The 21,125-nt window shown below is 38.2% G+C and overlaps 1 protein-coding gene across 1 annotated transcript in view; it reads right to left on the bottom strand.

Moving 5' to 3' along the window:
• Window positions 1-428: 428 nt before the first annotated feature.
• Window positions 429-21,125, bottom strand: part of GRAMD4 (GRAM domain containing 4) — a 174,601-nt gene continuing 153,904 nt past the window's right edge. Inside the window, exons 15-19 of the mRNA XM_088480161.1 lie at window positions 16,837-16,984; window positions 15,456-15,549; window positions 15,010-15,094; window positions 10,123-10,191; window positions 429-7,007 (exon numbers count right to left, since the gene is read on the bottom strand). Coding sequence (XP_088336287.1) covers window positions 6,906-7,007; window positions 10,123-10,191; window positions 15,010-15,094; window positions 15,456-15,549; window positions 16,837-16,984 — 498 coding nt within the window. The 3' untranslated portion in view covers window positions 429-6,905. The remainder of the gene's footprint in view (window positions 7,008-10,122; window positions 10,192-15,009; window positions 15,095-15,455; window positions 15,550-16,836; window positions 16,985-21,125) is intronic.

A 21,125-nucleotide genomic window follows, 5' to 3' on the forward strand; every position in this document is an offset into this window, starting at 1 on the left:
TTAGCAGTGGTTTTGCCTATCACACTGACTAAATATTTATTTGGTACTGGACCACCAAGCCGAGGCACCCCTGCAAGTGTAATGAGGCACCCCAGCAGCACCCAGTTTGGAAAATATGCTGGTCATCCCTTGCGAACACCTATTTAAATTTATGCGCCTTTGTTTTGCATTTTACTTATTACACCCATCACCCCCTGAAAGTACAAAAAAATGTTTTTTCCCTTTTTAGGGATCACCACTTATTCTGGTTTGTTTCACGCCCTGAAGCTACAGTTTTAAGTCATTGTTATGTAAACTTAGTTTATTTGGATATATGTAGGTTTTTTTTTTAGTATGTATAGCCTATATAAAAAAAAAAAAAAATCCTTGAATATTTAAACCATGTAATAATAAGAAAAGGAAAACAACTTTCTTCCACATTCGTTGAAATTAGGTTTTATTTGTTTGTTTTTTTTAACAAGACTTTTTTTTGTTAAACAATAAAGATTCTTCTAAAAAAAATGTACAGGGTAAGTTTGTTACATACAAGTTTCTTGTTAGGAGATATAATTATTCACAAATTCAAAAATAGACTCTCAGACCTCAGACATAGAAATGGTAGCATCATTCTAATGCAGCCTCGGTACAAGAGATAACTGACCCAAATTTACAGAGTTTAGTAAAAACTAACAGTTCTATACAGAGCAGACAAATGTCAAAAATATAAATACAATTCTTTAAGTTTCAATAAACTTACATCTGTGATGCCCCTTCTCTTAATAATGTAGAAATTGAGGTTTGCCAATGTGTCCTTTCAATAATCAGCCAAATAATATGCTAAGAATAATGTAGTGCAGGACTATACATGTACCTTTACACTACTTTCACTTAGCTTACTTGAAGAGTAATTAAATAAATGTACAGAAAGAAATTATTTTATCAAATCTTGGTCAAAATTACATATTTTTACACCTTCCAGAACAAAGTTGTCTTTTCACCATTTGCTGAATCACCAGCCCAGCCACAGCAAAGTGTCTGAAAGACTTTCCCTATCTCGGCTGAATGATGGCCAGTACCTGGGGGTATCAGATAAACACCATACCACTGCTGAAATATAAAATACAGCATAGCCTCGTGAATGACCACATATTCTAGTTTATAAAATGCACTCCTTCATTTGGAGGGGGAAATCAGTTTAGCAGCATTACTCATCATAGTACAATAATGCTCACTTCATGTCCGGTTAGCCAAAGTGCACTTCATAAGTGATAAAGCTATGAGAGAATATAGTGCTTTAATCCAGTACATGTGCATCAAATGCAAAATCCACATTACATTCAACTCAGACAAACAATTCTACAGTTACAGCAAATTGTCAGCCTACCCAGTTGTTTAGCATAAATTGGAGACAAAATGCCAGGGTTTTCATGTGATCACTACATTTCATTTTAATCTACAGATCTATAGTAATAGTTTAGTCTAACTATGAACAAAGAAGCTCTCTGCCACCAACAGTATGTCTTAAATATACTCCCTTTTTTGGAAGTTTGCCACTTTGGTAAATATATTAAAACTGTTTTATACACAACAGGGCTTATTAAATAAAGGTGTAAAGGACTAACAGCACAATGTAATTTATACAACATATCAAATGAGCTTTCAGCAGTGAAAAATAAACTAAAAGCCAATATCTGATTGGTTCTTAATGTGCTTTATTGCTCTTTGCACCATGTTATTTAATAGGTTCCAAAGTCTGGCCTGCTCATTTCCATTCTGAAGTGCACTATGGTAAACAAAACAAATACAAAATGTGTCTACCGAGAGTGTATGAACAAGACTTCATGGAGATCATTAAGTCTGTTTGTCTGTGTTCATCCCCATGTTCCTTTGCCATTGCCAACCTTGAAATCACCCTACAGCCAGGAGAGAGTAGCAAAAGTAGTATTAAAATCAGGCTGTTTTCATTTCCCCTTACAATTGTAAAGGAACTCCAACAGGCCAGTGTGATTGCAAAGACACAAACTGCAATTAACAATACATTACAAAAACCTCCCATATAAAAAAAAAAAAAACCCAAAACGGCAAAGCAATATAAACAGAAATTCACATTTCACAGTTAAAAGTCAGCACTGCAAACAACCACACTGCTCATTTCTCCACATTGCTTTCTCTTAAACGTAAAATTGATGCAATTCCAGTGTCTTGGAAAATTTGGTCGAGATAAAGTTTCAAAACACAGGTCACAAAGCACTAGAAGTAAACACATAAGTTCCTTTAAAGTATCAAGTAGTTTCTTTTGTACAAAATGAATGCAGACACACAGATAAAGGTCTCCACTCTCCAACATTAAGTGAGATTTCTACATAAAGAGTACCAATTCAACGACCGCCACATCCCATCAAATTATATTAGAATAGGACTCCAAAGATTAGTAACACTGTAAAGTAACAAAGTGTAAACAAAAAATAGTTCCAAAAGGACAAAAATATAAATTGTATATAGATATGCATCCTTGAATGACAGGTGATCAAACCTCCTTCCCAAAACATGTAAAGTGCACATCACTCAGTACAGAGGAGGCAGTCATATTCATAACATTGATCATCTTGACAATGCAGCTTAAAGCTAGGTACACACTGGCAAATATTCTGGCCGATCAATTGATCGGCCAATATATTGTGTGCCCGTTGGCTAGTGCGTACCAGCGATAGGTCTGTGAACTAAATCTTTATAGAAATATTGCGTTGGCTGAGCTGCACAGCCGATTGCAGATTTATCTGTCCGCCAGCGGGACCCACGGCCAGATGATGGTTGTTCAGTGTGTATGAACAACCATCATCTGCAGATATATTTTTAAGGTGTGTACCCAGCTTTAGCATGTATGATGGCTGTTTCTGCCATGTCCAAGTGACAGTTGCAATTTAAAAAGACCTCATCATTTTGGTGGTGCAATTAGTCTGCCAACTACTGACATCTAACACAATTTTTAATGAACAGTGTGTTATTGTAGTTTACACTTAAACATTTAAATTTATACAGTTTAAATCTAATTACTTAAAAACCAGTTGGCCAGGAATGAGACAAAAAAGATCTCAAATTTCCAAAAAAAACAAAAACAAAAAAGTCTACCAAAATTTGTTGAATATGGAGATGTTAGAAAGCCTCAGTACCTGGGCCACTGATAATGTTACAGTTATGTTATTCTTCAAGATCTGGAAAACACACACCCAACACTTAATGCACAAATGATACCTGTGATCTAAGACACATTGTACCCTAAATAAATATGTGAATAGAAATGAGTGAGTGAGGTGACCTTGTGAAGTGTTTTAGCGCTGGTTTCCACTATTCTCTCTTTTCACGTTAATAAATGCATGGAAAACGCATTCAAAATAGATAAAGTATGTTAACTGTGCCGTTCCCACTATTGTTTTCTAAAATTTCAACAGAGGTTTACATGTAGACTACAGTACAATGTATCTCAAATGTTAAATAACGCTTCCAGTACAAAATATAGTATTGGGAAAACAGAAACAGAATCTGTGTTTTTACTCATTTATACTTCCTATGTATGAACCATACACTAAACCATTCATAATGCTCTGAAGTTTTTAGCCTAGTTACACACCTCTGTATAAAATCTAGCCATATGTTCACAATCCATGACCACAATTAGGGGAACATTTAAATCTTGTCTAAGTTCAGTTAATGCGTGTTTCAGGCATTTCTAGTACAATTAATTCTGGCATTTGATCTCATTTAAAGCAGTACAACTTCAATTCTTGTCATGAAATGGTCTCAACTCCAAATGGGTTGTGTCTTGTGACATGCATTACAAGCAGCTCAGGCATCTTACAGAGAAAGCTAATTCACCAACCAAAAGTCTAGAATTCCAGTCTGGAAAACACCATTATCACCAAAATGAATACATATGCGAATGACAATTGCTTTTTGCAAACAGAGCCAGCAGAAATGGATCTAAAAATAATAAAAAAAAAAAAAAAAAAACACCACACTAATTTTGACACTCATTAATCGAGAGCTTTGGTCACTTGGGATACAACGATCCTACTGCTACCTGTAATGATAAAAAATGTGAACTAAGTAATTAACCTGTTCTCAGATCATTCAATAATACCAGGGAAAACAATTTAAGGACTTGAACAGCTGTTGGGTAATTCTGCAAACAAAGTATTTTATAATTCCAACAAACACAATCAGATCATTAGGCTAAAAATCTAACAAGGTAACTAAAACCTAATTTCTGCCACTGGGCCAGCAAACTAAAGTCATGTGGGTTTATCATATCTAACATGTGTATATGCACTTGCAAGGACAGAGGAGAGGCATTATACACATATATTCCCAACAGTCTTATTCTTAGCAAGTCACCTTTAGAACGTCTTTCCACTTTCTGATCATGAGTAACAATTATAGAGAACGTTCTACACAAACAGGTTTTGTAATTATAGAAACATACAGTAGTAAGCTATTACTTGTACTGTAATATAAATGCATCCTGTAAGTGTGCACACCGATTCATATAATTCACTTAGAAGCTGTAACTGCTATAAGAAAACAATTGCTCTGGTGACCTGATCACTGGTCAGTAAAAGCCTTTATGTGGCATAGACAATACTTGTAATAATATTCCTATTAGGTTGACTACAGATCTGCTGCTATGAATATTTATTTGCATGTAATGTTCACATTGCAACAGTTTTACTTTTTAGTACTCTGCAGTCAAGACTGAAAATCAAAGAACTTCATAAAGCTGCATTAATCACACTCAAAATGCTGACAAGGTTGCAAAAAATGAATTACTAATGTATGTGAAGGCTTTAGTCAAAGACCTCTGTAATATGCAGGTATGGAAGGTATTGGCTTCAGCCTGACAATGAATAATATAAAATATCAATTTTAAATTTGCAATAATTTCATAATAAAATACATGTACTGCATATTTGGGAACAGACTTACAACAGGATGATTTGATCAGGATGAAATCAACAAGTTTCCTACTTCAGAACAAGACACCATGAAAATAAATTTATCAGAGCATAAGTCAAGTTGCTTTTCAATAATTTAAGGTGAAGATGGAACTTTCATACATAGTCTGCACAATTGAACGGACACTGAAAATACTTTATTAAACTGTGGAGTAATTTATTGGGGACACGGTAAAACATATGCAGTCTAGTGTTAAATTGACTTTTGTAAGCTTTTCAATGGTCAATCAGGAGTTATTTTTTAGCAGTGTGTAACCACAGAGCAAGCGTTGATAATTAAGAGCTGCATTTTGCAAATGGTTGCGATCCGAGGAGAAGGTCTCCCACCTGTGTATTAGCTTGGAGGAAAGAGTGGATAGTGTAAATTCCCCAACTCCAAAAAAATATTAAACCCATTTAACCTTATCAGAGTTGCGGAATCCTGCGGAGATTCACACTTAGGAAAACTTCAACCCCAACGTCTATTTTACCAAGAAATGTGTTCATCGGTGAATCTGACCCTTAATATTTTAGTGGCTCACACCCGAGACCTGGCAGTAGAGATGCTGAATTAAAGTAATTGGCTAAAGTGTATCAACAGGGCAGTGCCAGCAGACATATATAAACCGTTCATGCCATTGAGGCTACAAAATATTTTGCAGATTGACTTGTCTTCGGGAACTGAAAGGTTTTGTCAGCATTGGTAACTTCAGACATCAAAGCACGCTGTATAAAATACATATTGTTTATATTTTTTGTACTCTGTCAGACAAAGCTAAGTACTAGTTATTCTGGCCTTAAATTCGTTTGTGCAGATAACCTAAGATGCATTTAATAATCAATGTTTAGAGTCAGGCATTCTAAATACAATCTGTGTAACAGTGTGCTTGCAATAGCTTTAATTATTGGTTCAACAGGTTACTCATTAGGTTAAGACACAGCAGTAATATTTTTAACGGGTGACTAATAGGAATTAGAGGGACCCACGGCAACATTTTGAATAGGCAACCAAGAGCCATGGAGATAAACTCTTCTCTCCACCACTTTCCCCTATGCTGCTCACTGACCTGCATTTACTGCTCACAGAGGAAATTAACAGATAATTTCCCATGAGTCAATTTATCTTTGCAGCCTTAGAATACTGGCAAGTGCTTACACCATTCTGGATGTTCACATGCTTTGTCGAGTCAGTGATCAAACAGCTCATTAACCTCCCTGCTAACTCCAGACACTGCACTATTCTCAGCTGAGCGAAATGCCCAGAGGAGATGGCAGTGTAGTACAGGGCCCGGAGCCGCAGGTGTGGCACCTACACCTTGTGCGGCAGCTGAGTGGCACCGATAAGGGTCCTCAGTTGCTACCTCTGCATTTAGACCCATGTATTTTAGCAGTATTTCTAAGCAGAATATCTTCCAGAGCCTTTAAACTTCATTATTCCATACAGAAACATTAAATTATAGGAGAACAAAAAGTGCAGTTAATTATTTGGCAGTTCACTTTAGGGAATAATTAAGGTTATCGAACATTTTCCTCACTTAATGCACCCCACCAAAAAATAAAGTGTCCTACTGCCCTATGTAACAAGTTTAAAAAATGTCACAACTGTACGATTTTATCAGTATCGGTACTGAAAACCAATAGATCTCTTGATTTTCAATGTATGCACATTAAAAAATATGTATAAAAATAATAAATATATGTTGAGGGCACCACTGGATGGATTCACAAAGATGAATCACTATTTCATGTGTATTTTCAGTTTTAAAAAAATGGGGAGGACTGATGCTTTAAAATAACAGACAATTATATAAAACAAACCAACTGCTTCCAGTAACAGAAAAATATAACCCTCTATTCAGTAACATTATTGCAAAATAGACTTAAGAAGTGGAATGCAAAATGATGTTGTAAAGCTGGGACGATAGATGAATAATTAGCCTAGGTGTCACTGATCGTCACTGCAGATGTAATTTTGACATACTGGCTGAAGATGGTCTCAAATGCTTCATCTCTATGTACCATGGCACCAAAGATTAGTGGCTACAAAAGAAGCAAACATGTTGTATGAGATTACTAAGCAATGACACGATGAGAACATTTATTTATAAAAGTAAAAAAAAAGTAAAATACGTTTTAAAAGAGACATTTGCTCAGACTTTTAATGAGATTGCAGTGCACGCCTCCCTAACATCACCATTTTAAAGTGAATACTGTAAATAAACTTCAAATGGAGTTGATATGAGCAGCACCCAGGGCTCTGGCTAAGGGAAAAGCATGTTAGCAAAACTTTATAATCGGTGGCAGTGGAGCTTTCAGAAATGTAAAACAAATCAGACATTTTAATGTGAACCAAATTTTTAAAAAGTGTTTTATTCTCAGTAATGAACGTCATTGGCTTTAAAAGACTGCAACTGATGTAGATATGCGGAAAGAATTTGGAGAGGCAATGAAGCAGGTAGGCACACCATTCCTTCCACTTCATTCGCTGTACATGGTAAATAGAATGTGTAATAAAGTATCCCTACTTAAAGTACTGGATTACGTTCTAAGGTTTGTAATGATGTGAAATTTGGGCAACAGGTAGTTTAGAGGATGCGCTAGCCGTTTATTGATCAAAAAATATTAGTCAGAAATTGTCACCAGGTGGCAAAAAAAAACCCACTTAAATTGTGAAACATTTGTTTAACGAGTCCTCCATTGTGGTCATCAATAGTTTCCATTTGAAGAACAGCCTTCTCTATAGCAGAACAAAACATGTCAGGTGGAAAAGCCAGCACATATATCTAATGTAATCTTTCAGATCTGATAGGGTAGGATCTCTCTTCCTGACGCACCTGATTCTTCCAAAACCCCATAACCAAAAGTCACATAGGGCGAGGTCCGGATGGCCAAGATGTATGAAAGTAGAAGCCGATAATGTATTCTTCAGTAAAGTGTTGCTACAGCAATTATTGTACTATTCAAGAGAGACTGTTATTGCCACCTGGTGACAAAGTTACAAACATATATTTTTTCCTAATAAATAGCTAGTACATACTCTGAGCTACCTCACATCATTATGAGCCTGATAACTTGCTCCAGAGTGCACTAAGTAATGTTATTTTAAGTTTAACAAGTCTATTTCTGAAGGTATTTGGAACAAATAAAAACATTTTTCCTGTAGATATCAGATTCTTTTTGCTTATGTATTCTGTGTCGTCTTTGGAACACACCTGAAGTGTTTATATATTATTATAATATATACAACACTTTGTTTAGTTCCATTAAAATAACATTCCAGCACAATTTCAGTAACTTTATGTTAAAAATATTTTTTTAAAAGCGCTGATGCCAGTGTGAACATAAAAGGCCAACATTTATAGAAAAAAAAAAAAATCAATCCAAAACTCATCCTATTTTATTTGTCCCATCAGCCTACTATAATTCATCAAATAATGATCTTATTCTCATGTAGCCACTGCTGATAGGCCTGTCGCAGACAATGGACAATTGACAGTGGATAATTGGGAGGTATGTCAAGACATTAACCTCTTAGAGTGTTTAAAAGTCCATGATTAATAGAAGACATTTAGAAACTGTCTGCAGAGGCGAGGTTAGGGGGGGCAGTGAGGTGACAAGGAACAGTTGTGTTCAGTCCCTGGCTCCACAATCTCTAATTAGATGTTTTAGTAACCTCACTAAATATTTCCCCATGGGGGCATAGGCCAGGGAAGAGCAGAGGAAACGTGTATTGGTGTCAATTCCTACCCACAAAACAGTACTCTGGGTCTCATAGGCCCTTACTGAGTACACACCTTTTTGATCAGCTGCTGATTGGGTTAAACTCTCCCGACCAAATGAATGCTGTGGCCCCATCAGCCGCTTGTGAGCATTGTACACACAGTGCAGACATAGCACAATGTGTACGGGCTTCTATGCGATCGTGAGGTCCTGCCAACTAATATTAAGCTTATAAAATGCTACCTCACGATCGCTGCAGGAGCATTATAACCAGTTAAGCTGGCCACACACTAGAACAACTTACATCCAACTTGTTGATTGGTTGGAATGAAAATCTGGTAAGGAATTGGAGTAAATGATGGTCAGAAATTTACTCCTAAATGCCAGAAAACAGATGAAAATGGTCATCAGACAAGTTTGTTAAATGTTTGATTTAAACTATTTGTTTATACAACAGTTTTGGTCCATTTTTCAGCGTCTGGGAGCAAGTTGCTGATTGTATTCCTTACCAAATTTTAATTCCAACCAATCTACTAGTTGGCTGGTTGGACAGATAATCTTTAGATGTGTGGCCAGCTTTAGTCTGCTAATGCTCCTGCAACAGTATAGCATACACACCTATACAATCGTCGGCCCTATCACCTGATATCGGGTGATTGGGCAGAGGATTGTATAGGTGTGTATCCAGCTTAAGTCTCCAAACCCCAACTGGATAAGCTTAGCCTCCGGTTGTCACTGGAGACACACCTAATCAATAGCAAAGGTGTGACACTAGAGTCACTGGACTAAATTATTCTGACCAGAGGAATAACTTCAGCAGAGTTCATGTAAGCCTTTACAGTTCTTCATGGCAAAAAAACTACACAATTTACTTGTGGTTCCATATATGATAGAAATGTATAGTACCATTGGTGGACAAAAGGGGGAATTCAATTAGACCCATTAATTTAACAGGTTCGAAAAAGTGTGTTAGCCTCGGGCTTTAATGCCCGGAGCTATTCAATTAGAGCCCCTTTTTCACTCGAGACCCTTTTTAACACACGTTAAAATAACATGTTAACGGGCGTTAACACATAGAATACATGATAAATACCCGAACCTATTAGTTAACAGGGTCTTAGAACCCATTAACAGGCCATTTATCGGGATTTCTTTTCGGGTCTGCTTAGACCTGTATAAAAAAAATCTATGTTAAGTGAAGCCTGCGGTCTGCTTCTAATCGTATAGCCCTGGGGGATCAACTAGCCCACGGTAAATTACTGTGACTAATTGAATTCCTCTTGAAGTATCTTAAATCTGGTGATCATGTCATGTGTATGATCTCCGTATAAATATTGCACAAACAAATTCCAGGTGAAACGGCTATATTACAAAAGGGGAAATGTAAAATATTAAATTCAAACTGATATGTGTACAAGAGATATAGGATACATACCTTTTGTGTAGCAGGGGTTGAAACTGCAATGCCCATCCCAGATCCTGGGAGAACTGACAGAACCTTATACTGCAAAACACAAAAATATTATATGATTAATATACATTTCAGTATTATTATATAGATTATTAATAAAAAATAAATCTATTTCAATAACAACATTTTCAATATACATAAAATAAAGTCCCTGGTAGGCATCTGTCTGTTTGTTCAGGCTTATCTCGAGAACCACTGGATCCAGTTTTCACTATTCTATAGAGCATTTGTTGAGGAAGGTTTAGGTGTATGACACATTAATGTATGACAAAAGGGAGCCGAGCAGTGACAATTTTAGTGGTACAAGTTAATTTAAAAAAAAAACAGAAGTCAGAGTGCTTTCTTGGCTTCTGCTGCCTAAACCGATATATCACAACAATGGACTTTATTTTATATATGTAGAGATTGATTCATAATATCCAGTTTCACCAGAAAAATTGATGGAAGCTCTGCTAACTGATACAAAATTAAAGTTTTTCCCTTTTTACTGCTGCCATTTAATTTACGTGAAAAACTATTCTTTAATTTCAAATGAGTCCAATTCCCGTTAAGAGTCTGCCGAGGTGTCGTACGTTTTCAAATCGCCCCGTGTATGGCCGGCATTAGTTCTTTGTAAGGATATTATTATATCTATCCCAAGCATGTTTAAATTGCTATATTGTATTAGCCTCTACCACCGCTGATGGGAGACTATTCCACTCATCCTCTACCCTTCCTATTAAGTAATTTTCCTAAAATTTCCCCTGAACTTACTTCCCTCCAGTTTCAGTGCATGTCCTTGTGTTCTAGTACTTATCTTTGATATATCTGAAGGTTTTTATCATTTATTTGTATATTTCTGGAGATATGTCCTCCAGAACTGAACACCGTATTCTAGATGAGGCCGTATCAATGACCTACACAGTTGGCATTATTACTTCTTTCTCTGCCTATGCAATCAAGCATCTTACTTTCTTATAGCTTTGTCACATTGCTTACCGTATATACTCGAGTATAAGTCGACCCGAATAAGCCGAGGTACCTACTTTTACCACAAAAAACTGGGAAACCTTATTGACTCGAGTATAAGCCTAGGGTGGGAAATGGCAGCAGCTGGTAGTGCCCCCAGTAGTAATTCCCTCTGGTTGTGCCCCCAGTAGTAATCCTTCCTGGTAGTGCCCCCAGTGGTAATCCCCCCTTTCAGTGCCTCCAGTAGTAATCCCCCCTGGTAGTTCTCCAGTGGTAATCCCCCCTTTTAGTGCCCCCCATAGTAATCACCTCCTGGTAGTGCCCCCTGTAGTAATCGCCTCCTGGTAGTGCCCCCTGTAGTAATCGCCTCCTGGTAGTGCCCCCTGTAGTAATCGCCCCCTGGTAGTGCCCCCTGTAGTCCCCCCCCCAGTAGAGAGAGACGTAATAAGAATATAAAAAAAAAAATCACTTACCTGAAACTCCCGCTCCTGGTCCCGCGGCTAAAAGCTCCTCCAGCCGCTCCCGCAGTGGGAGCAGCAGCAGCCGATGAGAGTCTGACAGACTCTCAGCGGCTGCTGATTACAACAAACACACAGCTGCCGGTTCCGGCGGCTGTGTGTTTGTGCTGTGTAGCGCTGACCGAACTCCGTCCGGTCAACGCTACACTTCACTCGAGTATAAGCCAAGGGGGTACTTTTTCAGCACAAAAAATGTGCTGAAAAACTCGACTTATACTCGAGTATATACGGTACTTACCTTTAAAGTCACCTGAAATACTGACTCCTAGGGGTCAATCCAATTCGGAGCAAAGGGGAATGAATTGCCTTTGGAACGTCATTGAAACTCCTGCAATGGCATGGCAATTTGCCCCCCTTGCAGCCTGATCTTAGCATGGACTCTCATTTTTTGCGCACAGCCCTATGGGTCTGCGAACAGAGATGTGAGAGTCTAAAGATACTTTATGTGCTGCATAGAGCCACACTTACTCACAGAAGCATCTATTACAGTGCCAATACTATAATTTGTATAAAGGGCCAAAACGCTGTCTGAGAGCAGCTGGTAAAAGGGGTGTCAGCCCCTAAAGTAACTATGAATAAGAAAATGATGGGATATTAGCGCTAACACAACACTAAACTCTAATTAGAGTAGTCAAAATGGACGGTGTCTAAAAGGCTATATGTATTTATTTACAACAAATTAGAAAAGACATAAATTAATACCAATTAAAATAATCCAATTGGGTATAGAATAGATTGCATAGGACATCCAGATAAGAAACTGTTAAGTCTCAATAGTAATCAGTCATACTCCTTTGTAAGAATATGACCCAAATGAGCAGCAGAATGTTACCGGTTCAGGAATCACAAAGTTCATTCAGTCCTTAGCAGTGTTTACCGCAGAAGATTAGGCTGATGTAGATCCCCCGGATGTTCTTTATAGCTGTCAATAACTAGGGTAATTCAGTCCAAAGTCACGAATGTAGATCCAAACTGAGTTTAAAGTGGTATGTCCAAATGGCAATCGTGATATTGCGTTCAGGAGCATATATGCTCCTAAGGAAGCTGGACTTTAATCTACCCAGCGAAACGCGTTGAGCGAAACGCGTTGAGCGCAATATCACATGATTGCCACAATTTTATCTCACATCAAGCTTTGATACATATGCCCTTATATTTTAAATTGACTGTGGAGATCCATGTGGAAAAAAAATGGCCGTGCAGTGTGATGGAATCAACTGGGGAATCGGACTGCGTGCTGTGATTTAAAATTGCTGTGGAAAGAGTTAATATTTCCTTTTCCTTGGAATAAAATGCCTAAAGACTGTGCTCTAAATTGTAGATACAGGATGGTGCAGATAAAATATGCAGAATAACCCCACACTGTATAAAAGGGCTGTTACACAAGAATCCACTTTTTTAGATTGCTACTTGTGTAACAACTAGTGTAAGAATACCAATTACTGCGAAACAGTTACAAATTGAACCTGTTGTTACTATGTGTATTTTTTAAAGAGATTACAGCTGTGATTGTTACTCATAGATAATAGCCTGTTATGGGTTCTACAATAATAAGGATCTTGTGGTTATAAATATCAAGGAGGTTATTATCTTTTGAAGGTATAATATAAAACAGCAAATATTCTTCAGGTGTATTTTTTTCCTGATCTGTTTTTATAAATGGTGAATGTATGTTTTTTCAAATTACTTTGGCTCAGTAATAATTGCTAAATAGCTGGTAATATCCTTTCATTGTGGGAAGCTATCAATAAATTTATTTTTTGCGCTTTCTTTCTTCACCCCTTTCTTTATATATAAGAAAAAAAACATTTATTGATAGCTTTCCTCAATGAAAAGATATGTTTTCCAAAAACTGCTCAAAGATTGTCTTTTTTTAGGACAGAATTAGTTCAAGAACAACTTTTTAAAAACGTATGCAACACAATTTTAGGAAATTGCAATTTTTATGGTATGCTGTAATAATGGCCGATGGGTTCAACCATCAATAGAAACCATTGATTGTTTGAGGTCACAGCCACCATTGTTTCCTTAACATCGGTTTGCAAACCATCGATGGTCCCACACCCCTGCCATGGACGCCGCTGAACCCCTGCAATGCAAGCCGGACCACCAGGTATTGTAAATACTGAAAAAAATCCCATATTCGATATGCTCCTGGTCCCGAGCATTTCGGATATGGAAAACACTCGAGTATGTATGTATGTATGTATGTGTATACACATACATACACATATGTGTGCATATGTGTGGAAGCTGCTGCTTCTTTTACTCAGTGTTCGCTGTTGCTCCGGAGCTGCAGTGGGGAGGGTGTCCCGCTGGCGGCCTGGGTACATAGCAGCAGCCGCAGCTACTGCTTCCTACTGAAAGGGGGGTGAGGCCGGCTGCCTGATCACTGCTGACCACAGTGATCAGGTCACAGCAGCAGCTTCAATGGAAGTGCGCCGAGAGGAAGGTGCCGTCGGTGCCTGATCACTGTGGCCAGCAGTGATCAGGACATAAGGGAGGAGGATCCGCAGGTGTAGAGGTCCCTCTGATATAGGTGGCTACAGGAAGATTAGCTTCCTGTAGCCGCCTAGTGGGCATTTCTGACTGGTCGCAACCTTCTGAGGAGCTGAAAGCGGAGGTCTCGGGTTGAGGAACGAATCGGAGGCAAAGAGCCTGGATGTATATCCTTCTCTTATCCACAAGTACCGGATGTTGACTAGACCCAACCAAAGGTGCAGGGGATGCAGTCAGGAAGCCGGTGGTCGAAATGCCGACCGCTGGCTTCCGACTGTCTAAACACGGCAGGGGTCTAATGACAGGCGTCAAAATCCTGTGGCTCTGTCCACATTTTCCATATGTACTAAGCACCAGAATACATTGCTTTGTGCCGGTGGATAACTCAATCTTCAGATGGCATTACCCAATAGAAGTATATGGGCTTCTTATAGGGACGCCCCACCATGAAAGAGATCCAATCGGATCCCTCCCATCTTCCCCTGCGGCCTTCCACGTGTCAGAGGGACTTCTGGGCATTAAACCCAGAAGTCCCTCTATCCTAGGGCTTAGGAAAGGAAAGCTCTAATTGGGAGGGCTGTCCTTTGCAATTTTCATCGCATTTCTAAGTACATACCACAGTAATCAATCACGGTATGTACCCGATGAGAGGCTGGATGTACCGCATTGCGGATGCCATGCTTATACATCCTGCTCTAGCTATGCAAAGTATGAACATAAAACCACTTCTACTCTTGCAACTGTGTTCCATCCTTCCCTACTTAAAAAAGGCATGCAGGAAATTGCATCAGTGGAGAAAGGCTTTTGATATAACGCAGTGATAAAATAGACTGCATAACCTTGGATAAGTTTGTACAATAATCAGAAACCGCAGCTTTAACAATACCTTCTGAACATCCGTTATATCTGTTAGTTTTATGACTTTGTTTCTCTTTGATGACCCAGACTTCGAACTTTCAAAACATAAATAGCTGAAAAAGTAATGGTGATAAATAGAGCATTAGATAAAGCAAATTCCAGTAAATGCAATACAAAATGATTTTTCTTTTAATAAATAACTTTTATTTCAGTGAATTCAGGCTGACGCTTAATGCTTTACATTCATCCTGCAGCACCAGGCAAATTAATTAACCCTTAAAGAGTGTAAAACAGACAAGACTGTTTCATAAATTGCCCTAAAATGGCATATTAATCATCAGGTGACGCATGAAATCAGGGAGAACAGTCAGACAGCGGAAGAAGATAATATACAACTATTGTTATGCAATTTAATCATTAATCAACTTAAAGCATGTTTAACTATGAGAACAAACAAGAGGGAGCACTACTTACTTTTCTGTAACATAAAGCACACCATTTCGGATGTAGTCCGTAGGCATTTTCCTATCTCTGTTAATTAAGCAGCAACGCCAACCAGTGTCACAAGCTACAAGTGACAGGCAGAGGAAGAAACAAAGAAGTTACAATAGTGTTTACTATGCATTCTGCAGCTCCCATGTGCCCAGTTGTTGAGACTTGAAAATCTAAATCATAATTCTCCTTTCCTTAACTTTAGGTAAGGATACATTGTGTGATGAGATATTTGTTTTGCACACCCCCCCCCCCCAAAAAAAAATAATTGAAAATCACACAAGTGTCCCAGTTACCAATGTCACAGCTCTGTGCTGTATCTGTTATAGAACAGGTATGTCATTGTATGTTACATACAGTCCTTTGGGGAAAGAACATGTGGGCCTTTTTAATATGTCCGCGGACAATGGCTTATACCCCAAAGTAACAAACGTAATCAACAGTAAAACTAGGGATCATTAAAATCCAAAAGAAATGTGCCTCCTTTTCTGACACTTAACGAACCAAGAACATGGTAAAATATACTGTTGAATATTAATGCCAGCGTCTTTATACAGCTGTATACCGCCCATATCTCCATGTGGCAGATCGTCAGGGTAAATATTATAAGTGTAATGGAGACCAAGATTTATACGTCTTTATGTACACAGTACTTGCAAACATGACTGCATGTAACAAATAGTGAGAACACTGTATAACCAAGTAACACATTCAATCTATCTAAACCACAGGTTCTCAAACTCGCTCCTCAGGACCTCAAACAGTGCATGTTTTGCCTGTCTCCTCACAGAATCACAAGTGAAATAACCTGTGGATCTTTTAAACTGTCAGTGAGTAATGACTACACCTGTGCACCTGATCGGTGACCTGGAAAATGTGACCTGTGTGGGGTCCTGAGGACAGAGTTTGAGAACCACTGATCTAAACTATTGGCATGAAGATGGGAATACTACCATTGTACTTAGTATGACAAAAGTCATGACATAGGAAAGGCTACATTATAATAGGAATACTGTAGCTTTATAATCATACACATTTTACTATTTTTGCTATGGGCTGGAGAAAATAAACAGATTCTTTAAGGATTCAAATATATAAAAAAAAATTTTTTTTGTAACATAAGATTTTTAATTCGTTATTTTTTAGAGCTATACAACGTATACAAAAGTAAAATCATAAATAAATAAATGTAAAATGTACTATTGTGTCTGGCATCAAACCTTCGCTAAAGTGCATATGTTGGGTAAGCCAATACTCATTTATTTCCCCTGTATTTTCCTTTTTATGCAGTTAGTGCAAATCCAGAAATGTTTTCAGAAAATCTAAATTCTAAGAATATATGATTATGAACTAATACATTTACCTGGCAAAGGCCTTTCTGTTTCTGATAAATTGAAGACCTCGTGAAAACTGCTCTTTTTTGTGTTATGGTAGCGTCCTCCCTCTTCCTCCCTGCTCACTCCCTGCGGAGCTCCACTACACACGTTACTTCTGGATGATGTGGTTTGTACCTGAAAGGAAACACAAGAGATGCATGGTTTTATTTTTAAGTGCAGCTATGCTTATGTTTGCATGAACATTAAAAATAATACACTAACTAAAAATATGTAGAGTCTATAGTAGAAAGCCTGATGTTAGCCAAACAAAAACAAAACACTTCCTGCTTAGAAAACTTTCCATTTTTTGAAAGGCGAATGGAGGAGAGAAGGGTACTCAAACACATCAGATTTCTCTTAAGAAATATACAGTGCACTAGGGCTCCTAAATAAAGATGAATGCCAAGTGCCCAATCCTAAAGGCCTGCACACGTCAGATAGAGCATGGCGTTGTAACTGGAATTTGAACTTAAGGTGGGTGCACACTGACAGATATATAGGCTGATCAATTGATCGGCCAATAAATCTGGTGCCAGTCGGCCAGTGTGTACCAGCGATATGTCTGTTAACGACATAGTTCACAGACATATTGTGCCGGCTGTGCTGCACAGCCGATGGCAGACATATCTGTCCATTGGGCAGTGTACAGGCAGTCTGCTGACCGCCTGTACACATGCAGCAGAGGATGCCCCCCAGCCAGAAGCAGATGGCCGTTCAGTGTGTATGAATGACCATCATCTGCAGATATATCTATGCAGTATGTACCTACCTTTAGATCTAACCTCAAATTAAGCAATTTCTCTAACACTGCACCTCAGGAATGCTACTACTCTACCATCCTGCAACTTCCCCTGGTAATTCTACCCATAATGCCTAAAATTGTGTTTTACTATTTTGTGCAATTGGTCTTCACTTATTTTTTATTAGGTCACCTTTGTTATAATCGGTTGTTACCTAGTACTTAGCCCTGCAATATGCTGACTGCTTTCCATATGTATCCATACCACTACAACATGGTCCTTTCCCTGTGTTGATATTCATATTTTCTTTTTCCTATATTTCCCCATTGTATGTTATATTTATACTAAATGCTCATTCTGCCAACTGTAACCTATGTAGTTCACCCCACCTGGCTGCCTCTGTTGGTACTTTCATGGACATGATGAACAACACGTGGAACTATTCATGCAGTGCGTATCATATTAGACACCTCATTTACTTTTCTATGTCTTAATGCCACGTATTGCTTATCGCACATTATAACCTCTGTATTGCCCCCAACGGCTGCCTCACATGGCACTCTTGTGGGTGGAATGAACAATACATGGGTCTGATGATTTTTAAAAAAAATTTTTAAGGATCCTGCATTTCCCTTTAGTATTCTGTAGCTTCCCCATTTTGTCTCATCTCTGGCATTGCCTATTATGCCTAGTGTAACCTATGTGGTGCGCCCAAGATGCCTGACTTGTCTGTATTTTTGTGGTTAGGATAAATAATCCTTGGAATTAATGATACAAAATGGCTGCATCAACCCTGTAATAATAATAATAATAATAATAATAAATAATATTATTATTCAATTGTGTGAATCCATATCTACAGATTGATCCAATCATTGTAATGATAGGATTTACCTTTCCTCCGTTCGCTCTTCAAAAAACACAGCATGTACTTTATAACTTTTCCCCCTCCAGCAGCACCCATACTGCTCTGTGATGCTTTGCAGAATGGAATTCTATATCAGAACACGGATATATTATAAAAGGACACTCTGGGAAAGCATCTCTATCTGCCATTGGCTCTCAGTGGTCAGTACAGAAACACATACAGCAACAAACACAGTGATGGTAAATGGCAGATAAACATGTCCATGATGAATATTTGGATTTCTGTTCCAGAAATCATACCTGCACTGATATGGGACTCCAACTATTGTTATTTAAAGTAGATCAGATATGTATACCTAGGGGCAATCCAATTAGATGAGAGTTGGCTTAGCAAGCTGTTTTCAGGTCTAACTCGCATGGCGAATTGCATTCGCAATGCAATTCCAAACTCGTGATTACTTGTGCGCACCTCCCCTGGGGTAGGGAAAAAATCTACTGTATATTTTAGGGTAAAAAATGTCAGGACGCAGTGCAGAACCCCTTAGACAGTGCCACTAAGGACTAATTAGGCATTTAGAAGTTTTCAATTCGCTTAATTGACCCAATAGTAATATGACATTTGTGGGTGTTTAAAAAAATATCCTCAAATTACCCTCAAAAATCAAACTTTTTCGTTAGTTTAGGCACCCCAACTTTGATTACAGTATTTTTTGATTGGAAAAAAAATTCTTTATTTACATTTATAAAATAAATAAAATGAAAGTGGCATCATATTACTCCAAAATCACCTTTTTTGCATTTTTCATTTGAGATTAAACAAAAAAAAGTTTGCTGTTTATCTCTTATTTTGCAAAAAAATGCACAAATCAGCCATTTGACACCATCTAAAAACCTCCAGTACTTTCCTTATGCCCACTAACAGCCTTCTATATGGACCTGCTAACAAAAGTATCAGTTTTTGGAGGTCCAGTATTGTCTCCCCACATTTTTATGCACTTGTCCCATGTCGCATGCTATGGGAATTCGCACGCCCTCACTGAGATTAGTGAGAGTTGGCCTTTCTAATTGGATTGCAAGATTCTCAGGAGAGAGCACTCGTGCGGAGTGTGAGAGTTTCAGGAGATAAACTCGCACTTGCAAACTCGCTCCTAATTGGACTGACCCCTTAGACTACAACATGATCCATTACTATGTTCAACAGTCATCATGGGGGAAATAAACCTTGAAAAGTGATCAAATGGAGAAAGTACCAACCAATCAGCTCCTGTCACTTTACAGGCTGTTTGAAAAATGACAGTTTGGAGCTGATTGGTTGGTACTTTATCACTCTCCACTTTATCACTCTTTATGGCTACTCCCCGAGTATGTCCAACACATACTATGATCACAGATGTACTTCATTGTTTGAAGTACATCAAATACTTTCTTCAACATGGTTATACCTGGGCAGCATTACCTAGAAGTCATAATCGCCATGTACAATTGCCTACTAAATAAATGACTGATGCTTTGCCTGATTTGTACTAGATACAAGTTACTTAATTTAATAATTTTAGTAAATTTTAAGCATTTTTAATATTTCTAATCGGGACGCGGTCAATATTCCAGCAAAGGGTATGCTGGCACTTAGGAAACTGGCGCCGGAATCTCGCCACCTGTCAGAATCTCGATGCAGTCATCCCGAAGGTAAGTAGCGGGGTTAGGGGGAGGGTTATGCGCTAGGGAGAGGGTTAGGTTTAGGGTGCGGGAAGGGGGAGGGGGAGGTTAGGTTTAGGCACCAGGTAGGGAGGGTAAGGGTTAAGATACCCACCGACAGGTGTCGTCGGGATTTTGGCAGCCGGGATCCTTGTCAAAGTAAGATGGCAATATGAGCCTAAATGGCTAGTATTTTACATAGTATATTGTGACATTATGGAAAAACAATACAGCCTTGCAACTGCAACACATCAAAGTTGATTTAATTAATTCCAATTAAATCAAAGATCACCCTTTACAAATAGTAGGTTTTCTAAGAGCAGCAATTCTTATCCCGTATTTGATAAGTTGGAAATTAAGGAAAGGGATGTAAATAAAGTGTTTTCATGGCTACCCCTTTGTGGTGGACACTGATCCATTAAGTTATAATACACTTACTGCAAGTATCTCTGTGTGACTAAACCTGCTGAATAAATCAAGGTCCTAAAAAATAAACATGACGGTTATTTATCTTGAATCATGTAGAGGAGTAGGTACTACCAATCATCTACCACACAGGTTATTACATTTATAACTCTTCAATTCATGGTCTTCAGTTTCATGATTTTATGTTCCAATTTAAGACCCACTAAACGGTTTGGTTTAATACTATGGGCCAAATGTAATAGGGTGACAGTTCAGAAAATGAGAGTTCACACTTTTTAAACTCAGCCAATGTAATAGTCTGAGAAGATGCAAACTCACAATTTTAACTCTCATCCAGATGTTTTCCCATTTTGAAGATACAACTCGACCAATGGTAAGTATGAAAGATTACTGTTAAACTCTCCCATTATCTAAACTATCACCCTATTACATTTGGCCCAATATTTCACAGTGATTTTGTCCCCTTGACTCTATGCGCTAACAAATACGATAGGGGCTTGTATCATCTGCAGAAACCTGCAATCATCTGGCAGTGTGAACAGCCTCAT

The sequence above is a fragment of the Taudactylus pleione genome, unplaced genomic scaffold, assembly GCF_031769625.1.
Source record: "Taudactylus pleione unplaced genomic scaffold, aTauple2 ptg000251l, whole genome shotgun sequence".
Taxonomy (NCBI): Eukaryota; Metazoa; Chordata; class Amphibia; order Anura; family Myobatrachidae; genus Taudactylus; species Taudactylus pleione.